Source organism: Lagopus muta, chromosome 7 (genome assembly GCF_023343835.1).
Source record: "Lagopus muta isolate bLagMut1 chromosome 7, bLagMut1 primary, whole genome shotgun sequence".
In the NCBI taxonomy this organism is placed as follows: Eukaryota; Metazoa; Chordata; class Aves; order Galliformes; family Phasianidae; genus Lagopus; species Lagopus muta.
This window is the reverse complement of record NC_064439.1, coordinates 37,305,153-37,327,380: the sequence shown is the minus strand read 5'-3', so window position 1 is coordinate 37,327,380 and position 22,228 is coordinate 37,305,153. Positions and strand designations below refer to the sequence as shown.

At 38.1% G+C, this 22,228-nt stretch overlaps 1 protein-coding gene across 1 annotated transcript; it reads left to right on the top strand.

Moving 5' to 3' along the window:
* Nucleotides 1–6: 6 nt before the first annotated feature.
* Nucleotides 7–21,394, top strand: NGLY1 (N-glycanase 1). The gene is made up of 12 exons (XM_048951365.1): nucleotides 7–201; nucleotides 433–547; nucleotides 2,677–2,919; nucleotides 6,744–6,903; nucleotides 9,982–10,204; nucleotides 10,941–11,062; nucleotides 11,468–11,613; nucleotides 11,835–11,945; nucleotides 14,853–15,017; nucleotides 16,284–16,472; nucleotides 18,573–18,750; nucleotides 19,245–21,394. The coding sequence occupies exons 1-12, from the start codon at nucleotides 74–76 to the stop codon at nucleotides 19,418–19,420; spliced, it is 1,956 nt and encodes a 651-aa protein (XP_048807322.1). The 5' UTR covers nucleotides 7–73; the 3' UTR covers nucleotides 19,421–21,394.
* The last annotated feature ends 834 nt before the right edge of the window (nucleotides 21,395–22,228 follow it).

Below are 22,228 nucleotides of genomic sequence, written 5' to 3'. Positions count from 1 at the left end.
CCGCGCAGGCGCACTGCGGCGCTCGCCTGGCGCAGAGCGGGGCTGGAGGTGCAGGTCGTTGGGAGCCGGCGCGATGGCGGGCTCTGCGGGTCTCTCCCTGCCGTCGAGCTCCCCCGCCGTCAGAGAGCTGTGCAAGAACGCGCGGGACACCTTCCTGGAGGCCTCTCGGCTGCTCCTCACCTACGCGGACAACATCTTGCGGTGAGCGGCGTCCCGTCCGCTCCCCCCCGCCCCTCTAGGCACCCTGCCGCGGCCGGGGCCGTGACTGATGTCCAAATTCTGGATGGGTGTCGTATGCCGCCTATGTGGCGTGGATGAAACCAAAACTTGAAAAAGCGTCTTGCAAACAGCCGGTGCCGCGTAGTGTAGGTCCCCTGCTTCTCAGTGTTTTCTTTAATTTGCAAACTTAATTAAAACTTTCGATTTCTTCAGAAATCCTTATGAAGAAAAATACAGATCAATTCGGAATGGAAATCCAGCGTTTTCCACGAGGCTGTTACCTGTCAGGGGAGCAGTTGAGTGTTTATTTGAAATGGGATTTCAAGAGGTGAGTATAATCATTTCTGGAGCCTCCATCACTTTGCAAACTAAGATTTAAAATTGCTTTCTTCTTTCCCAGCACAGTAGATGTTAAGCCAGGGTTTGTTTTGTTTGTTTATTATCCACTTTTCTTTGCAAATGTCAGTTAGCCAACAGAGAACTTAGGTGTGGCTGCTCCAGAAATCTAAGCAAATCTAATCTTTAATAAGGTTGGTTTTCTGCCTCAGTGGCAGAATATCCTACTTGTTGTTGTAGTGGCAATCAGTATATCTATGCTGGCACAATGAGAATGATGGGGACAGAAGTGAAAGCCCCCAGGTTTATTCAAAGCCCACTGTTAAATGGATAACAAACTGTATCCTCAGGCTTTAGTTTCCATATTGAAAAAAAAAAAAAACCAACCAAAAAAAAAAACCTAAAAAACCCTAAAAAACCACCATTCTGTTTTCTGCTGCTTGTGCCCACCGCCAGTATGGCTTATGTGGTCCTGTAGTAAGTTATATAAGATAGCTGATCTTGTTGAAAACTGTTTCATTATTTTGGGGGATTGGTTTTTAGCCAGTTCACAGTGCAGCTGCACAAGTACTAGCGTTGCTGTGACAGCTGTGAAAAGGGCAGCAGGTTATTGAAGTAGTGAGACGGTGGGACTTACGTAGTTAAATAATTATGAAACTACTTCTTAACGTTGTCTCAAGTGAATATTGATTCTGTTGCAGTCATAAACATGTATTTCAAAGATTGCTTTGCATGCTGAAATGGTCTCCGTCTTAATATATTTTAACTCCAAAGCTTCTTGAGCTAGAATCAACCTTCGTATTTACAGCAGTGCTGGGGTGAAAGAAATAACTTTTGCTTAATGGTGCAATGATCTTGCTCTAGCTTTGCTTTATTTTGTGCGTTTCATGCTGCAATTGTGTGTGGGTACATACGTTGTTATGTAGGTCTGGTTGTCATGAGATACTTTCTTCTGTTCTGGTGAAGTCCATTATTTATCCTAATTTTAGGAAATAAATAAATGCATGCAGAAAGAAACGGTGACTTCAGAGGAAGAAGTGATCTGTAGGTTTATTTGCAGGCTGATGCATAGGAGATTACTTGGAAACAACGTGTTTTAGCCAAGACGTAGTCAAGCAGGGAGGGAAGCACTCAAGCAGTAATAGCTTAGTCATTTTCAGGCCTATTGTAAAATGCTACTTCCTCTTCTGTCAGATCTTTAAGAGACTCAGTCTTCTGATTATAGTGCCAGCTGAGGCTGGAGTTCACAAACTTTTCTCCAACTATAGTAGGTACAATTGTTCTTTCTTTTGTCTGCCTGGTGAGCTAACTTAATTTGAAAACAAACAACAAAAAACAAACAAACAAGGACTTCTGGATTCCATTTAGTTTTGTGGTGATTCTACGTGCAAAAGTAAAGCTCTGCATCTACATGATGGGTGCCTAAGTGTGGGTAAAAACATTACTTGGTTTAATAAATAGAAGTGCTGTAGCCTTAGAAACTAAAACTTTTAAACTATGAATGTTTCAGGGTATTCATGTTTTTTAGTAACATATTAGTACACATAAGTGTACTGCTACTGATTCCATCCTAATTACTGTTATTTTTTTAATTGTAGTCAGCAGTAATCATGTTGTAATCAAAGATAGGAACTCACCACTCCAGCTGGGTACAGGTCTAAATAAGAAAAACATTTCCCATCTGAAAACTTAAAATGAGTATAGAAGATAACTACAGGGCTTATTCTCCAAATGCTGGCTATCCTCTTGTGTTGCATGGTATTTCACTGATGTACTGTGAGAACTGAGTGTTTTGTTTTCTTTTTTGTTTCTGTTGCTTGCTCTGCCAAACTGCTTTTGTTGTCTATGTGTTAGTTTGCAAAATAAGTTGCTTACGAAAGTTATTGTAACAAAGTGTTATTGTAACTGTTTTTCCTCTAGGCTGACCATAGGTACTTGATTTTATAGCTTCTGCTTTGAAAAACACAAGTTTCTGCTGTGAGGAACCCAATCTGAAGGTGAAGTCCTGTGAAGTCTTAGTGGGCTAACTTCTAGTAAATGATATAGCTGTTAGTCACTGTCCTGTGTCTATTGCTTGCTTAGACCTGTGTTAACTGCTGTATTAATTTGCCCAAATTTCAGGGAGAAACTCACATGGTTTTCCCAAAGGAGGCATCGATTGAGCAACTACGTAAAATCAGAGATCTAATTGCTGTAGAGAGGAGTAGCAGACTGAATGAGTCGAATCAAGTCCACAGATCAGGATCCTCTGAAACTGTAGCCAGCGCTCAGACAATTGCACATCAGCCTTCGAGACCTGTTGGCTCTGTTCCTGCCCCTGAACATCAGCAGCCAGAAACATCACTTCTGCAATCTCTCAAAATGGTAATCACTACCTGAATACTTTAGAGAAGCACTAATCTGAATATAAAGTTTGAAGGAGTCAACTGTTGGAACAGATTGCTCAGGTTGTGTAATCTCCAAATGTGAATTTTTGTGACCTGACTGGACAAAGCCTTGAGCAAGTTGGTCTGACCTGATAGCTAGCCTTGCTTTGAGAAGATAGTTAGACTAGTGGTTGGCTGGTTGTTTTTTTAGATCTTCATCTTTTAGATGCTTAGATGAAGCATGCCATAAGTAGAACATTAGCAAGAGATTTTGTTGAAGATGTCTATAGGTGTGTTTTATTGATCAGGTCATCATGAAAAGTAGCTGATTTGTATTGGAAAGTGCAACATGGGGGAGCAAAGAAGCAGAGGTTAAAACTGGTATTTGTCTGAGAGCCAACAAAAGAACTGACATGTATGTTGTCTCCATTTTAACTGGCACTATTTCCTTTGGAGTGTCTGATATGATGCTGTATAATCAATAGATATCAAGATGTTACAGTCACAAAATAAACAAGAGAGTTAGGTGAAATGGACTACGATAACAAGAGAGAATAAATAGAAGGCTTACCCTTATGCTGAGCTCACCACAAAACACCAGAAGGAGGGATCTCCAGACAAGATCCTTCCCCACTGGTAGCCAGCTCTTAAATAGGTCTAGGAGGGCTGGAGCCTGGCTCCAACCCTTCCGGTAGCACAGGTGAATTGCCTTCACCTGTGCTCCTCTGGCTGACTCATGGCTCACCTCAGGTGATCAATCAGAGGTTCAGGCCGTGACTCAGCAGTTCCCATACAGATGCTATGTTTTGGTTCTAGGAGAAAAATGATGTGCAGTCAACATTGATAGTTCCTGCTAAGCAGTGTTGTACAGAGCCAAGGCCATTCCAGTTTCTCAGCTCATAGTAACAATGGACTGGGAAGGTACAAAATCAGGCTTAAACTGGCCAAAGGGATGTTCTGTGCCATGTGACATAATGAAGAAGGAGAGTTTTGAAGGGAGTGAGGGTTCATCTCGCTATCCCCTACATCTGACGGGGCTAGCTGAGCATCAGTTGGTGGTGAACAATTACTTGTGCATCACTTGTTATATATGCATATATATATATATATATATATATACACACATTTGTCATAATTATTATTATTATCCTGTTATCTTTTTCTCTATCTTAGTGAATGGTTTTATCTCAACCCACAAGTTGTGCTTTGTTTTTTTTCCCGTTTCAATTCCCACCCCCATCCTCCTGGGAAGGGAGGGCTGTGTGATTCTCAGCCACCTGCTGAGTTAAACTACAACATACATTTATCACTGTTGACATCTCAGTTCACGTACTGTGACCTGTATTTGTAGACTGTAAGGGTGAGGTGGTAATTTAGCAAGGCAAATAAATTTTATTTTTAGTTAGGCTGAGATGAAGTTCTCTGGTGATAAAGAAGCAGAGCCCTCCTTTCAGCTGATGTTACCTTGGCCTGGCAAGAGAAGACTCTTAAGACCTCATATTACTTCAGAAAATGAAGCAGTTATACTGTTTGATAGAATGTTGAAGGGTGCTTTATTTTAACTCTGAAGCTTTCTCCCTTAGAACCATTATCTTTGGTCTTAAATAAGTTGGTGCAAGATGAATTCTTCCAAAAGCTTTCTTCTTAAGCATCCTTCAGCAGAATTTGTTTATTTTAAATGAAATTATTTGTATGTTGTTGGATGCTGAACTGTGACGTGCTGTTTCTTACCTATTGTCAACGGTTTACGGGCTGGTTCGGCCCAGTTCCGTGACGAGCGGGGCGGAGGGATCCGCAGATCCGCGCCTCCAGAAAAAAAGGAAACAGGGGACCCCAAAATAATTAAAAACAGCAGCACCGATCTGAGGAGAAACAAACTGATTTACTAAGTATATTATCGGAATGCAAGATAACACACTATAATACAATATAATCAGAACTGAAGCTAATAAATCAAATATAATGAGAGAGAGAGAGAATGTCCGAAAGGTGGATAGGCCTCACCACAACGCTGAGGTGAGATGCGCAGTCCAGTTGAGCAGCAGGGAGACGGGAGCAGCGCCCCCGACGAAGGGCAGGCGAGAAAAAAAGATCAGGCGACCTTGCCAGGAGTTAAACCTCCTCTCCCTGACCGCAAGGTCCCCTGGGAAATGTAGTTCTTCTTCTCTTCAGGGCAGGTACCCAGGACTTGAGCACTGACAGTTAAAGTCCCAGTGCCCCACATGATGTTATGATGTGGAATACCGAAAGCCAAAAATCACAAAACCATGACGCCTATCCAAAGATTTGGGTCAGGGAAATGATGCCACATGGGTTCGAGTAAGCAAATAGAATGATTGGATGTATTTTACTTTCAGTGTTTCACTTCTGCTTATTGTGTTTAACTGAGTTATTCACTTCTGTAGTGGTAGTTGGAAGTGGTTATGAAACTTCCGGAGAGGCTTGCTGTAGTCAGTGCATTTTTCTAGTTTTCTTGTGATTCAGCATGAGTGGTGGGACCAAAACTTACTACAGTTTAGAGACAATTATTGCAATGGTTGTACTCCATTAGAAATCATAGAACCACAAGGTTGGAAACGACCTATAAGATCATATAGTCCAACTGTCTCCTCATCAGCATTGCCACCACAAGCACTAAACCACATCACGCAGCACGTCGTCCAGACGCCTCTTGAACACTGCCAGGGACGGCGACTCCACCACCTCTCTGGGCAGCCATTCCAGTGCCTGACCACTCTCTGAGAGAAATAGGTCTTCCTTATGTCTAAGATCTGTGTCTTTGCTGATTATTTTTTTTCAAGAACTTACAATCAATCTGAACCTATTGAATTTTGGTCTATATAATGTTAATTGGAATGAAGTCTGCAAGATACTTTCTGGCTTTGCCATTTTGTGTGCACAGGAAGAGGTGTTTTGTTTTTTCAGTGAGCTGTTGTATTATTGTACACAATGTTGTCTGATATCAGAGAGATTTAGGATGGTCTTTTTAGTGAAAACACTTTTATTTCTTATGTGTTGCACCTGTGATTCATGGGAGTCTTGCTATATTGTACTGTATCTCAAGAAATAATGGAATTTTTGATGAAGCCAAGAAGCTAGTTAATAAGGTTAATAAGACTAAAGACTGAAGCATGATCTATTGTTAGAGAATGGGAAAGGCTGAATAACTTGGGTCAGTTCAGCCTGGAGAAAAGAAAATGGGTGGGAGGAGGGGGAGTGGGGGTCTGATTAATGTTTATAAATATCTACAGGGAGGTTGGAGGCAAATGGATGAGGCCAGGCTCTTCTCAGTGGTGTATGGTGAAAGGACGAGAAGCAGTGGCCTAAAACTTGAACATAGGAAGTTCCATATGAGCAGGTGGAGTAACTTATTTACAGCAAGGGTGACAGCTCTGGAACAAGCTGCCCAGAGAGGTTGTGGAGTCTCCTTCTGTGGAGATGCTCAAGACCCATCTGGACCCCTGCCTGTGTGATCTATTGAAGGCAACCTGCTTTAGCAAGTGGTTGGAGTCAGTGATCTCTTGAGGTCCCTTCCAACACCTGTAACTCTATGGTTCTGTGATTTTTATACTTTAAATATAAGGCTTGGAAAGCAGGGGGGGAGAAGGATGGGTTAAAGAAACTTCAGAAGTTTGTCAGCAGAGTTGTCTTTTAAAAATTCTTCTTTGTCCTGACTCCTGACAGGATAAAAGTACTAAGGATAAAAATAATGCAACCGCGACTATAGGACTGTGACTGATTTGAGCTAGATGGAGGAGCTTGGTTCTCCTGGTTAAAGATGGAGGTTTATAAGCCATTTTGTAACTGAAAATCCTTTTGCAGGCTGCAGATATGTTGACAACACTTCAAAGCAAATGTGAGCATCTTATATTAGCATATGAGAATACTTCTCTTCAGCGGAAAGCACTAGCTTTGATTCCCCTCCAGCAATTGAAAGAGAAGGCTCAGAAAAAGCTAGCACAAGCTGCAAGACTGGACAAAGGTAATGTTGCAATGTGTATAGAAGCAGAAATATTCTTTCAAACATCTACCATTCTTTAGGTGTGGGTATTGGTCACATATACGCAGATTCCAAATGCTGTTTCTATGTTAAAATTGCCCTCTTACTCATTACCAATTTTCAAGTTTTCTATTCTTTTCATATTTTTTACTATTTAATTTACTACTGATTTTTATTTTTCTGATTGTTTTTATTCATCCGTTACTATTTTCATGTGGAAATGTTGAAGTCTTAATTTCTGAATTAGCAGCAAGCTGTGAGCATCTAGAATGAAATAACTACAAAAGGGAAGCGAGCTATTTTTATTTATAGTCATCACTTTGAAATGTCAGAGTTCTGCTTTTCTGTCAGTACTACAATTCCAAATTCAGAAGAATTCCAAAATACTGTTTCTCTGTTTAAAATCATATTATTGGTGAGATCTTGCTTTTGGCTTTCCCAAAACACAATCCGATATGAGAAGAAACACCATTCTTGCAAATGCTAAAATGAATGATTGTTCAAATGCCATTCTCTTTGACCAAAAGTGATGCATGAGCATAAATATTTGTAGCATCAGTAGCTAGCATTTATGAAGAAAACAAATCTTAATTTCTTTTGAAGGTGCAAGTGTTTGCCAGTTGAAAATAAGCCATTTTAACTAAAGTTTAAATTTGTTTCATTAATATAGTGAAATTTTATTTGTACAAGATTATATATATTTTTAATGGGCTTTCAAGACCATGTTTTGATTTTAAAAAATCTTTTTCACTGTGAATCTTTGATAGAGGACTTTAGAGAAATTCTAGCTTGATGGGAATGCAAACCAAATGGGATCGCAAACCAAAGATAAGCTCTTCTCATCATTTCTCGGGATGGTTTTGTCTGATACAGCCACACTAATCTGTAATACCTTTGTCATAAGTGAACCTTTCTTGTTTTTTTTTTTGTTTGTTTGTTTGTTTTTTTTTTTTGTAACAGAATTCTGGGAAGCAGTAAACTACATAGGTAATTAAAAAGCATTTTCAGTCAGCACTGTAGTGAAATGCAGTGATGAAGAAACTTATTTAAATAGTTTTTATTTATTACTTATTTAAAAAAACCAAATGTTCATATTAGACCCTGTTTCAATTCTGTTGTATACACTATTTTGAAAGCAAGGAAGAAAAGAGGCTGGTATTTTCAGATGCTTCTTCCCTAGACATCAAGCTGGTCTATTCAAAATTATTTCCAGAACTTCATTTAGATAAAAATAAAGGGGAAAAGAATGGAACCTCCACCATTCTGGAGTTATAAAATTTGAAGCCATTTTTAAGAGCTTTAGAGACAATCTCCTTTGGAAGTGTACTGCATATGAGATTCATGGCTAACTGTCACTTTCAGCTTCTTCAGTTTATGTGTATTGCTGGGTTAAGGCTGTTACCTGCGGGAATGACTGTGTGGTGCTAGGTGGCATTTGCTTTTAGGACTTCTTTTAGCAGACATCTTAGGATTTTGCCCTTAAAGACTGTGTTAGGAAGGTTATTGTCATTTGAGCAGAAGTATGAATTTCTGACTATTTCACTTTATCTCTTTCCATTAGAAGGATTGATTGTGCAGTGGAAATTAGCTGGCCGTCACAGACAGCTGTTGTCTGTTCAAGTACATCTTATTTGTCATTCTTTCATGCAGTGTTTTTATGAAGGACCTATTTACAAGCAGAAGAATATTGAAATAATAGTGGTTATATTTTCATAGGTGGATTCTGGCTTACATGTTGCAGTCCATGAAAAGAGCATGTAGCCTGTGCTCAAAATCTTCTGCTCTTAGAAGGAAGTTTGAGCACATAAGCCTACATTTTGAAAGCAGTGATGCAGTAAAATTGTCATTGTTACTTAATTAAAGTCAGTCTGAAGTCTCTGTTTTTTTGGTTTTGATTAGCAGATGATCTTCTCTTGGCAATGTGTGTTTAATGAAGTTAGGAGTCCATAGTGCTCTGCAGCAGGCAGAGTACTTCAGAGGAAGATATGAGTTGAATTTAGATAAAATATACATCTCATCTATTCCTTCTTCACTATCCTGAAAAAGAAGAGTGCACAATTTGGTGCAATTTCCTTTAAACAGTGTTTTTCTTAAATGCTTTTTGTCTTCATGAGTGCAATCTGTCAGCACTGTGTCTATAAGCAAACTGTAGTACAGAAAGTAAACTCATATTAGTAGCTATGATTGTAGTGTGGTCACCTAGATGGTGGAGTTAATAGGAAGACTTGCTTTAATGTTTATGATTCTGAGGAGGAAGAGGATGTACTTTGGACATTAGAGCAGGATATACCTTTAAAGACTATATAGAGTTCAAAAAAATGGATCTCTTCTTTTAGAAGGCTGGATTTTATAACTTCAGGTAGAGTGGGATTATTTCCAAATGGCAGAATAGCAACAGTGTGTGAGAAGACACCTGTTGTGAGCACAGGACAAAGAATCAGAAGAGTCTGATGTGGGAGAATCAGAGTAGAAAAATAGAGACGTTCAGTGTCATTTTGAGTAAGCTGACAAAACTCTTTCTTGATGAGGTTATAAACAAGCTTATCTTTACTTACCACGCATGCATACTTTGTTGTAATTGACTTTCTGCAAACAGCTTATATTACATCTGGCTGGCTATACTGCTACTGGTATCTGTTTATTTGAGATCAAAAGCAATTGTTATTCCTTGTTCAATAGCAAAGAACAGAAAGAGAATACTCAGGAGAAGAAGAAAAGTTAGTATAGTATCTCTTCCGTAGCCCTAGAGGAACATGAGAGGCATGAGGAAGTTCACCTGGCTTCACTGTATGTCTAACTTGTTCTTCTGAGAATTTCCTAATTCTCACTCTAGACGTAGTGTCTGGGAGTGCAGATTTTTGCTCCTGAAATACAGTTTGCCATTATTCAGTCTTCACTTAGATTTTCTCTCTGGAGTGTTTAAGCAACATATGAACCTTTTTTTTAATGAGACTTCTAAAATGTAATAAAGGTCCAAGAAATGGTGATCTAGGTAGATACTGTAAAATTAAGCTAAACTCTTGTTTTACTATTTGATCTCAGCTTGTGTAAATTCTACAGGTGAACATGTGAATGAAGAGGACTTCCTGTTGTTGGAGCTCCTGAACTGGTTTAAGAATGACTTCTTTCGTTGGGTAGATAATCTGCCTTGCAGCAGGTGTGGTGGCCAGACTGAAATTAAAAGAGACTACCTCTCACCAACTGATGATGATCTGAAGTGGAATGCTGATAGAGTGGAAAATCATTACTGCAGCCAGTGTCAGTTCTGTAATAGATTCCCAAGGTGAGCATTCAAAGATCTGTTTTGCTTTTCTTCGTTTCTTTTGTGAAACAGCTTTGCACTTATGCATTTTATGAACAAGTGGTAAGTTGCTGGATCAAACGTTAGAGAAGCTTTTATAAGTAGCGTGATCAGATGGTTGATGAAACAGTGACATCTCTTTTACAATTTTTTAAGGAAGATATATTGCTTTCATTTACATGGCTTTGCTCTGAATGTATGCCTGATATTTTTTTCTGTTATTTTGATAAAGTTCCGTTTCTAAATAAAGTATGTTAATATTGGCATACTATTACTTTTTTTTTTTATTATTTTTTTCAGTATTTCAAGAAATGCTGTTTCACTCCTTTAGTGATCTCCCAGATAAGATAAAGCAGATCTTCTGCTGACTTTGTAGTGGGAGAGCAAATATCCTATTTTTAGATACTTTTGCAAACAATCTAAAGGACCACCATACAAGAGTCATATTTTTAAGCTGAAGTCTGAGTTAATCTAGAGAACTAAAAAATCAGATTAATTTCAGTATTGTTATGAACAGGTGATAGACTCATCAGAGTCAAAGTGAAAGTAGCATTCTGCTCATATTTGTTCTGTGCAATGCAGCGATCATTTCCATTATCTTCTGTGAACTGAATGGCACTAAAATCTGTTTAAATCATTTTAAGGGCAATCATGATGTAAATATTTTGAAAGATGAAATGTTTTCCATTATTCTGCATTTATTTTTTCTCTCCACTAGGTATAATAATCCAGAGAAACTTCTGGAAACCAGATGTGGACGCTGTGGCGAATGGGCTAACTGTTTTACACTGTGTTGCAGAGCTATGGGGTTTGAAGCTAGATATGTCAGGGATTGGACAGGTAACAGTGCAAGAGAACATATTATTTCAATACAAGTACATGCAAAATGAGACAAAATGTTATGGTTCTAAGTTTGTGTTAGTCCATCAGGCAGCATGTAAAGTTAGGTAGTTTAGCTAAAGAAGGAATATAAATTGTTTCCCCTCTTGTCTGAGTGAAATATAGTTGTGTAACTAAGGAGAGATGTCTGACTTCAGAGTGTTAGTATTTTGTTGAATCAAAGGGAACATGATCCTAAGGTAGAAAGAAAATGCTCTGCTAACTTGTCTCAATATAGATTAACAGAAATATATTGTCTTACCTGTTCGTTTTATTTCATAAGTAAGGAAAAGTTTCATTATTCTGGGACATTAGAGAGTATCTATTCCTGTAATTCACTGCCTACTTTTGGCCTATGTTATATAGATCATGTATGGACTGAAGTATATTCTGCGTCTCAGAAAAGATGGCTTCACTGTGATCCCTGTGAAAATGTCTGCGATAAACCTCTCCTCTATGAAATTGGTTGGGGAAAGAAGCTTTCCTACATAATTGCATTCTCCAAAGATGAGGTAGGAATGGTGATTTAAAGAAACAAAAAAAGTCCTGTTCCCTCCCCGACAAAAAACCCAATGCATTGCCCTGGGGCAAGTGTGTGAAGTATTCTATCTTAATGTGATTTCCAGAATTATTAGATCCAAAAAAGTACTTTGAATAGTTAGATCAAGTTATCTCTTTAAATCAAGATATATGGGAGTTTTGATTGCTCTGTTTTCTTCGTCTTGTGTTTGAGGTTGTTGATGTCACATGGAGATACAGCTGTAAGCATCAAGAAGTACTCACTAGAAGGACAGCACTCAGTGAAGCTAAACTGCGTGAAACAATTAACGCAATCAATAGAAAGGTATGTAGCTTAAATAGACCACTGCAAGTGAAGTGTCTGTTTTCAGAATGTGACATCCTGGAACAAAGGAATGTTTTGTACCTGTTAGGAATGTCCTTGCTTTATGGAAAATAAAATGTCATCAGCTGTTTCATTTGTGTCTCTCACTTCCTTCCTGGGCTAATTCCTTTGCATCAAAATGTTAGTTCCTATGGTGAAGTAAAGCTGATGGCTCAGTAAACACCCCTTTTCTAGAGGCCAGCTGGCTTGGAGGTTACAGTCAAATTTTGTTAAAAGTGTGAAGAATTAAGAAATTATTTCAAAGCCCAGCTTCAAAACTTTTATCAGTAATGAAAAATCAGTCTCATGCAGAGTGAAGTACTGAGAAGAGTGACCATGGATTAACAAAATTTAGGGAAGTAAGGATCAGAAATTCATATTGAAGAATGGATACACTTCAAAGGGTTGCAGGATTTGGTGGAGTCCTCTGATCATGAAACCCTCATAGCTATAAAACCAATCTGTAGGGGCCTTTCTTCATATAATGTGGTTACATCAATCACTCAACTGCCTCTTCTCCACCAGTTGAGGAGAACCTTGGAAGCAGGGTGCTATTCCAAGTGTTAGAGGCTGTTACTGATGCAGAAGTTCTAAGGAGAAAAAAAAAAAAAGCAGTATTGTTGGAATGAGGAAATTCTGTACGAATGTCTCATGGGCTGGTTTTACTGGCCTCCTCCTTATCTTGTTGATGTCACTCTTAAGATCGCACTCTGTTTCACTTTCAGAAGTCTAGAGCACTCCAGTAAAAGATGTGTGTTGGCATATCCAACAGATACTGCTATGTACGTTGGTCTTGTGGTCTGATTATTCTATCCATGTTTTTATGGATGCAGTTCATGAGCTGATGCGAGCATTTTTTGACCAAGAAATAGCGGGAGCTCCTGTTGTGTTTCAGATAAAATTTTCATTAAAAATTTATTACAAGGAATAAATACAGATATGCTTCCCAAAAACCCCTGGATTTCTCCTATCTTTTACCACACGTCGAAGATCTCGGACCTTTTTTGCTATGCCACACGCTTTTCCTACTGCTGCCTGGTATTGTTAGAGCTTTCTCATTGGTCTAATAAAACACCTTTGTCAATCATTTTTAATGATCTCTTATTTTGATGAATAAATTGCCCTCTCTTTCTCCAAGCTAAATGATACTCACACTGTGCCTCCCACTTGCTTTCTTTTCCTCAGTAGCTTTTCAGGATAAAAGAAACAAAAGCAGGAAGCTTGAGCCATGATAATGAATAACGGAGTTCTTGGAATCCATTTCAGTACACAAATGTACTGCCAACAGTGTCATTTGTAGGAAACTTAGTTACAGATTTTCCCAGTTCTATGCAGCGTTCATCTCTGCTGAGTCTAAGCATTATGCATATCTTAGTGCTGTTAGCAGCTATATGCAAAAGCCTGTTGGGAGGTGTGGGAGGAAGGAGTGGTGACAACAATTAGCACACTTTAGTACTCCTTGCTTTTTAGAGACTCCTGAAATTCTTGTGTCATATGTGGCCTGCCTTTGGAAAAAAGCAGTGTTCTTTGTCAACAATTTCCAGAAACTGTTAGGACAGCTGTAAAGCAGCAGCAGCCAATTCTTACTGTGGTATCACCAGTATCGGTGGTGGTAACCCCTGGCACTGGGCTTCCCTCAAAGTGGCTGAAGGAAAATAGCAGAGTGGAATTAATAACTTAGGGTAAGCAATATCAGACTTCCTCTTGAGCTGGAGTGAGCTCTGTAGTACTCCATGTGGATGCCCACATACCTGGGCTAGTGGCAGGTTCAGGAAGATGTAGTATTTCACAAACGATTGCTGGAGTCACTGCTTATCATTCAGTGGTTATATTAGAATTGCTGATAGGCAGCTGGTAACTAGCATTGTTTCTGATAATTTCTCTGTGTCTGCTTTTTATTTCCTCATCCAGTTCTACATTGAAATTACATTCTCATAAGGGCCTATCAATTTTTTTCTGATTCCTAATAGCACAAATTTCAAGGTTCAGGACTGCTTTTTGGGATGACTGGAATAGTTGTAGACCAGAAGTTTCAGGCCTTAATGGGCTCAGTGTGCATGCCTTGTATGATCACTTAAGTGGAAAATACATGTGTCACGTACTCAGTTTTGAACTTAACTTTCCCTTCCTGTGTAGGTGTACCCATAGTTAAGGCTTCACCTATCACCTCTGTATGTTTGACATGAAAGCTGTGGCAGCTGAAACCTTGCCTGTTAATGATTTGTGTGTGTGTGTGTGTGTGTGTATGAGTGTTATCAATGTGGTTAAAGACTGTTATAAAATTCTTTTCATCTAAGTTTTGCTTAATTTACCTGGAAAAGGATTTCTTTTTTTTAAATCAGTTTTCTGATACCTGCAAAAATAGGAATGTATTAGTTTATTTAAGATGGAATCAGTCACTGTGAATTAATTCTTTCAAAGACCAGCTGAATCTTTTGTTTGGATTTAATTGCAAAAGCAAGACTGCTGCCAACCAAATCACTCCACCTTAGGGAAGAAAAGTTTGAACCAATAATTATGCTTGCTTTCTCTCTAAGGTACAGAATAGCTATGAATGACTCTGGCATATGCTAAGTATTTCATCATCCAAGCAAATATAAACATAGCACAAGCCTTATTCTAAAATAAATCCACATAGTTAGGGCATGGAAGTTTACAGAAAAAGTACTAAACACCGTTGTCAAATAACCGTACAGTTATAACTGGTTTATGAACTGGTTATAACTGGCACATGTGGATTCAGATGAATGTTTCAAACAATCAATCTGAATTTGAAGTGTTGGCCTGTTTTTTCAAATTCTTTTTTTCCTGCTGGTGTCACTCTTGGGCTGTATTAAATATACGTTTCTTTCTTATATGTATTTTCAGAAACAACAATCTTTGTCAGAAAGCAGAAAAAAAGAGCTCTTGGAAAGAACGATTGTGGAACTTGCTGAGTTCATTTCTCCTAAAACACCTAAACCCGGAGAATTTGGTGGAAGGACATCAGGTTCAATGGCTTGGAGAATAGCCAGAGGTGAAACTGGTTCAGAGGTATTTAATTTTTCCACTGGTGGCCGTCCTAAAGGTAGCTAATTAGAAGTTCTGTGATTGTGCTCTGCAGAGGAATAGCGCTTCGTGAGTCAGTGGTAGGTGAACTAAAGATTATGTTCAGTGAAACTTGGAAAAACATTAGGGGCAAGTTCGGTTGAATTCAGTAGTGGTACACTAGAAAGTTGAGGGTTGGTGGCTGTGCATTGATTCAAAAAGTATTTGGGAATAACTGAGTCATGCCAAAGTATTACGTTTTGTACTTAAAATAAACAAAATAAAATTAATTAAAATAAATATTTGATTTTGGTTAGTTATGATGCAGTGAACTAGGAAGTTGTAGGGCAGGTAGAAGCTTTTGGGAAAACTTTAAAAAGTATGTGGTTCTATAGTTAGATACTGTTGGTTAAAGACTAATAGCAGGTTTTGACCAATTAGTTTTATTAACAAAAATATGTGGAAACAGATAAGATTGTGAGAATAGAACAACCTTTCAAATAACAAGCCTGAACAGTTTTCTTGTCAATCTTTTTGACTGTTTCAGTTATCTTGAATTCTTTTATTATAAGAGAGTTTCTCATAACCTCAGCTATATTTAGTTTGAGCTAGTGTGGAAAGGAGTGACTTACCCCATCACTTTATATCTGGAACAACTGTCAGTCCTGAAGTGGGTAGGTGAAATTAACATGTTTCCTAACATTAAGTTTGAGGAACTAAGTTTATTTCAGTTTAGAAGATATAATTTTTATTTTGCTGAAATTTGTAAGAACAGTGGAGAATCTTTAAAAAATACTGTGAAGTTGTGGAGTTTGTAAGTTAGCTTTTTTGAAATTGATTTGTAAGCTACCATGTACAAGCACCTGTATATGATAGTCACAGACTCTACATTTGATATTCTGGATAACCATTTACTTGTTGATTGTACAAAAAAATAGAAATATACTCAATATTTTTTCTGTTCTTAACATATTATTCTTTTTTCTTTAAATTTGCAGATTATGTTATTTGTTTAATAATTCAATTGCAAAATTAATAATATGAAAATTTTCAAAATGGAATTATGGCTCCTATCTGGAAAAGTGACAAGTCTGCTCTAGGAAAGTAGCTCAGAAGTCTTTGTTTTGCATAAATGCAATGTGATTTTTTGGGGGCTTTTTTCAGTTGATATAAAAACTGAGAAGGGAAAGTGTGGTACATTGATTAAAAACAACGCCATCTGACTTGAAATATTTTGGGAAATTAATGTGCTTGTCTTTATGCCTTTTTCAGGAGAGGAAAGAAGTGATTTTTATTCCCTCTGAAAAAGAGAAGGCTTCTAAACTTTTCCACCTCATCTACAATGTTGTAGAAGATAGTTATACACGGATTTCCAATAATAATGAAAAAATAACTGGCTGGGGAACGGGTGTTTGGAAGGCAGAGTCTATTTGGAGAAAGGTTGAAACAGATTGGAAAATGGTAAGGATTTATTAACAGTGTTAAATTTACTGTGAAAGTATGACAACACCAGTAAAGTAGAAAATCCTTGCTTCTGTTTGGCATCAAAGCCTCTCTTGGTGTCTACACAATTTAGCTGACGTTCATAAATATTACTGGAAAGTTTCAGGTAAGATTGCCGGATGATTTAAGAAATTACAAATAAATTTAGCTTGCCTTTCAGAAAGTTAGAATCTTTGCTAGAGCACCAAGTCTTAAAAACTTGTTTCCTTCTTACGCTTCTGGGCAAACATGTGATACCGCTTTATTGAAAAGCAGTACTTCTCTCCAAAAAAAATCCCACATTTTTTGGCTTTGGGAAATAGCTTTATAATGTGTATCATGTCTCTTTGATGCACAGCCAAAGGAAGAAGTTGTCATCCTAAACATTATGGTTGCAGTAAGAGAAAAACCTTATCAGCCAGATTATTGCATGCCCTGCCCAGACTCTTTTCCATCTGTCAGGACACTGAGCAGCAGAAGAATCATATGCTCTTACTCGAGGAAGAAAAGAGTTGATGCCTGTAGAATAGGAAGGGGTCACTTGCTAGCAAGCTTCTCCAGCAACAGCTACTAATGGTGCAACTGAATATTTCTGTCAGCTACTGTAAGATGTTATTGTTCTGTTGCCTCTCTCATCTTACTGGTCTAAAGGGTCTCTGGCCAAATGTGCGTCTACCTTAAGGAATAGTTAGCTTTTCAGTAATGAAAAATGGAGCAAGAGCATAATTCTCTTCTAACATTTTCTGTACTAGATCTATACATAACAACCAGGGCAATCCCAGGTATTTGTACAAAATGGGAGAAGAACCCCTTGAGAGCAACCCTGCAGAGAAGGACTTAGGGGTCCTGGTGGACAAGAAGATGGACATGAGCCAGCAGAGTGCGCTTGCAGCCTGGAAGGCCAACTGTGTTCTGGGCTGCATCAAAAGGAGAGTGGACAGCAGGGAGAGGGAGGTGATTGTCCCCCTCTACTCAGCTCTTAGGAGGCCCCATCTGGGGGACTGTGTACAGGTCTGGGGCCCCCAGCACAAGAGGGACGTGGAACTCTTGGAGCAGGTCCAGAGGAGGACCATGAAGATGATCAGAGGGCTGCAGCACCTCTCCTGGGAGGAAGGGTTGAGGGAACTGGGCTTGTTTAGCTTGGAGAAGGCTTCAGGGAGACCTCATTGTGGCCTTCCAATACTTGAAGGGAACATATAAACAGGAGGGGACACAGCTGTTTATGAGGGTGGATAGTGATAGGACAAAGGAGAATGGTTTTAAACTGAGCCAGGGGAGGTTTAGGTTAGATACTGGGAGGAAGTTTTTCACACAGAGGGTGGTGATGCATTCAAACAGGTTGCCCAAGGAGGTTGTGGTTGCCCCATCCTTGGAGGCCTTCAGGGCCAGGCTGGATGTGGATCTGGGCAGCCTGGTCTGGTAATTGGCGACCCTGCACATAGCAGGGGGGTTGAGACTAGGTGATCATTGTGGTCGTTTTCAACCCAGGCCATTCTATGAGTCTATGAACTCACAACCCTTTTGGGGGGTTCATTGTAACTCTTCAGTGAATGTTGATGTGTGAGCTTGACTGTGCAACCATGTGATGTTCAGAACAGCACTGGGACAAACGCAGACTTTTAACAGCCCGATTAGTGTTAGTGTAGGATGCATTTATGGCTGGTGTGTATGATTTGCCTTAATCAAGTCATGTGAAGTCCTGGGAAAAGTGCTGTGTGGCAAGGAGCCACATCTGCAGAATCCAGAATACTGAGCAACAAAAATGAAACTGAGTATGTGGACCTATGGTTTTATATAAAAGCCAAAAGTCTGCTTTTTTTAATACAGTGAGCTTTAATGAGCATGTTGAAATAGATTAGTGTTCCTGGTGAAGGGCTATGAATCATGTACAGTTGCCTAACTGTTGAATAGACTTAATGATTTAGAAAGAAATAGTATAAAAAACTGTAATGTGAACAGTTTTAAAGCTTTATAAAGGATGAAAGTATACTCTTAAGATTTAATAACCTTGTTACAGGGATTAATTAAATGTGTGTTGGTTGTCTCAGTTTTTGATGCGACTGTCTTATTTTTATTTAGGTTTATCTAGCCAGAAAAGAGGGGTCGTCCTCTGCTTCCATCAGCTGGAAGTTTGAGTGCAAATCAGTTGGTCTAAAAATAGATAACATTTCAATTAAGACAAGCAGTCAGACATTTCACAGTGGAAGAATCAAGTGGAGACTTTACTCTCCCACAGCAGAAGTTACTCTGGTAGGAGGTAAGTGTGAAATTACATCATGCAGCAAAAGTGTAATTGCAAATGCGTAGTTTATATGGAGAGACCACTGGGCAAATATTAAAAATGAAGTATAAACATACATTGACATTTCTAATTCAGTCTTTCTTAACAAGGTCAAAAAAATACTGTATTTAATCAAAACTGGCAGAGAAAAAGGAACCAAAGCAAGTTTTAATAATCTAAATACTACTTGCAGCATAGTGGGGTTAGCAAAAACACAGTGAATAAAAGCTGTGTGTTTTACAGGGAGGAATAGATGTTTGTATGAGTGGTGGCGTCAATCTTGACTAGATCCTCTGAGTATGAAAAATAAACTAAAATTCTGCAGCTGTCTCTTTTCTGCTGCTGATAAATTGATTTGTGCAGTTTTGACTCAGATTCTTAAACACTCATGACACATTACCCTTTTAATGTGTTAGCACTGTGTGCTGTTTGGAGCGGACTCTTACTTGTTTATCTTTTTCTTCCAATAGATGAAAATCTCTCCTCCTATTCAGATTTTTGTGGTGCAACAGAAGTTACACTGGAAGCAACTCTAAGTGGAGGGGATGGTAAAGCTGCGTGGCAACACACACAGCTGTTCAGAAACAACTTAGGAGGATGTGGAGAAAATTGCTTGGAGATGATTATAAAACTTGCTGACTTCTGAGAACCTGAAGTCAAGGAATCCAATGAAATTCTCTTTAAGACGTCATACTGTGGAAACAGCACGAAGTCTTGGTTGGCAGTTCCTGACTATCCTGCAGACAGCTTATTCCTATTTCAGTCCTTCCATTTTGCCAAATGGAAACTGCATGGGTACTGAATAGGTAACCATCACAATGAAAGCTTTCTTTGCTTTGAAACTCAAAAATTAAGGATTGAACCATTAAATTAATGCTCTTTTCTTAAACTCTAAAGAAAAGAAAGCATTTCTTAGAAACCAAAATGTGATCGTAGGAGCACAGAGCAGTTTTAATTTGGAGTTTTGTGGTTGGCTTACTGGTTATTGGGGTTTTTGTTTTGTTTTTTTAATCTACTTCTTGCAAAGACAATGTGAATTCCATTCTTTGATTACAACAAATGCATTGTGATGATTTTAAAATATTTTAAAAACTAATACAAGACAAATATTTTCAAGGATAAATCTGATTTTGTGTGATAATTAGCTGAAATTAAGAGAAATATGAAAGCAATCTTAAAATGATCTTGTTATGCATTTAAGTATTAAACTTACGTTTAATTATTATCTAAGTTTAATACTTAGACATTTTTGAAGGTATGATAGTAGACTAATTTTGAAAGAAATGTTCATTATGTACCTAAGATTTTGTCCTGGCTTGTGATGTGAAATTGAGACTTAAAAATGAATATCAGATTTTTTTCTATGAAAAAGATTATTCGTTATACATACTCTTTTACAATATAAATTCAAATCTATGCACCTTTAAAAAGATTTATGTAGTGTGTAGGTGTTGAAATCATTTTTTACACTATTGTCTTGAGGTGCTTTGAATACCGTTCCCAAATTTGGTGTAAAAGTGCATACAATTTTCTGTTACTGTATACAATGTTTAAGTTTCTTTGCATTGGGTACAATAAAACCACCACCCAGGAAATTTCAGATGTAGCAGTGCTGTGAATAAAGTATGGAGTGAGTGTTCTGCTTAGATAGTCTTTATCAGAGAATTTAAAGAAGGCTATGGCTGGAACACATGAGAGTAGTTCTATTATAAGATTATAATACAAAGTTTGAGCTACAGTTTTATTTTAAAATAAATGAAAATTAGGGATGATATCCCTAAGGTCAGTGTGATTTTAAAGCTTTTTTTCTTTCTTTTGCTCTTCTTCCTTTTCGTTTTTAAATCTGACTCTTCCAACCACTGTATTGACTTGAAACTGTTCTTGAAAGTCATTTGTGTTGGAACAAATCAAGCATCTATTAGGCTGTTTGGGTACTATTAAAAAAACTGCAAGTGCACGGTGAATATAGGCACTGAAGTTAAGCCAAAGACATCTTAAAATAGTAGATTACAGCAGCTCAGGAGTGACAGAATGATTCGTAGTAGATGATATGCTTTTCCTTGGAAAACAAATTGGCAGTTAATGAGGGAATAAAGAGGGAGTCTCACTCCCTTAACAGAATGACTGAGAGACAGACAGGTAGCTGTATGGAAGGATGTTGGTCTGTACCTGACTAATGCCAAGTGAATTTGGCCATTTCCATTCAAAACTCCTCCTGCTTTAGTTTTAGCTAAATGGTAGCTCAAAATTTGAGTGGGAATCAAAGTACTACAGTCTAGTCTTAATGCAGTAATGGAAGAAAGTAATAAGAAAAAAACCCTCACCTTTTTGTTTCGTGTGACAAGTTATTTCCTTTATTTTATTACTTAAAATAGAGGACTAGCAGGAACTGTAAAGGAGTTTAACTGCATTTCATAATTTGAAAACAGAAGGCAGAATAATTTTAATAGTAGTAATTAAAGTTACTACTATTAAAAAAGTAAGTTTCTCACAGTTTTGGTTGTAACCTTTGGGGGAAGAGTAATAACTTCAGATAACTTATTAAAGTCATCCACTCAAGAAGGAGAGCAGGTAATGTTCATTATTAAACTATTTGAATGAATTAAAAAAAAAAAAAAGCTCCACTAATCTAGTTAAACAATAAGTATTTTCTGTACTTGTAAGATCACATGCAGTAATAAAAGTGCTTGTTCTAGGAATTAATTATTGAGTAGAAACCTGATTTGAAGTAGTAGAGACCTAATTTGAAGAAGAAAAAATCAAACCCCCTTAGATGACTTCTGAAGTACTCTGTTAGCAGTGAGCATTTTCAGTCTCTTCATGCGTGAGCTGTTCTAAAGGTGCGTATTTCTTCTTTCAATATTTATTTCACTGCAACAAGTGTGGATATTAAGTTAAGCTGGCAATGCTACAATTGTAATTGAGTTGTGGGTGAAGTTGATCAGGGCACATGTAGCATTTAAACAATTGTGTTTTATCGTTCTGTTGTCTCTACAGTTGATCATACGGATGTTTATTTCTTCATATCCTGTTTGAAGTCTGAATGCTGTGTGCAGAATAGCAAACGCTAGTTGGCAGTGCAAGAAATTTTAGGATTAATTTTCTATATTCAAGGAACCTGCTGGGAGGGTGGAAAGAAAATATTTAAAACATTATGGAAGCCCCTTATAGGCAGTGCAGGGAAAAAGCATACAAGAATCAAGTACACAATCTTGATTATAAATTATGTATTTGCACTAAGATGCAGGTAAAGGAAGTTATCTGATCTTGTGTGATGTCGCCTTTATTCATCAGTTTTCCACAGATTTTTAACATAATAGGGGTTATGTCTTATGTCTAAACCACACTGTGTGCAACATCAGGAAATGTAGAACACTAAAAATAAAGTATGTTTGTCTCCATAGCGCAGTGGAATGAAAACAGATGGTAGGCAGCACATATGGCTGCCAGCAGC

Bases quoted from the DNA above. Each gene is read 5' to 3' on its own strand.
- NGLY1 (XM_048951365.1), top strand. From the start codon at position 74: ATGGCGGGCTCTGCGGGTCTCTCCCTGCCGTCGAGCTCCCCCGCCGTC. The intron at 2,920-6,743 runs GTAATCACTACC...ATCCTTTTGCAG, and splicing joins TTCTGCAATCTCTCAAAATG to GCTGCAGATATGTTGACAAC. The intron at 15,018-16,283 runs GTATTTAATTTT...TGCCTTTTTCAG, and splicing joins GAGGTGAAACTGGTTCAGAG to GAGAGGAAAGAAGTGATTTT.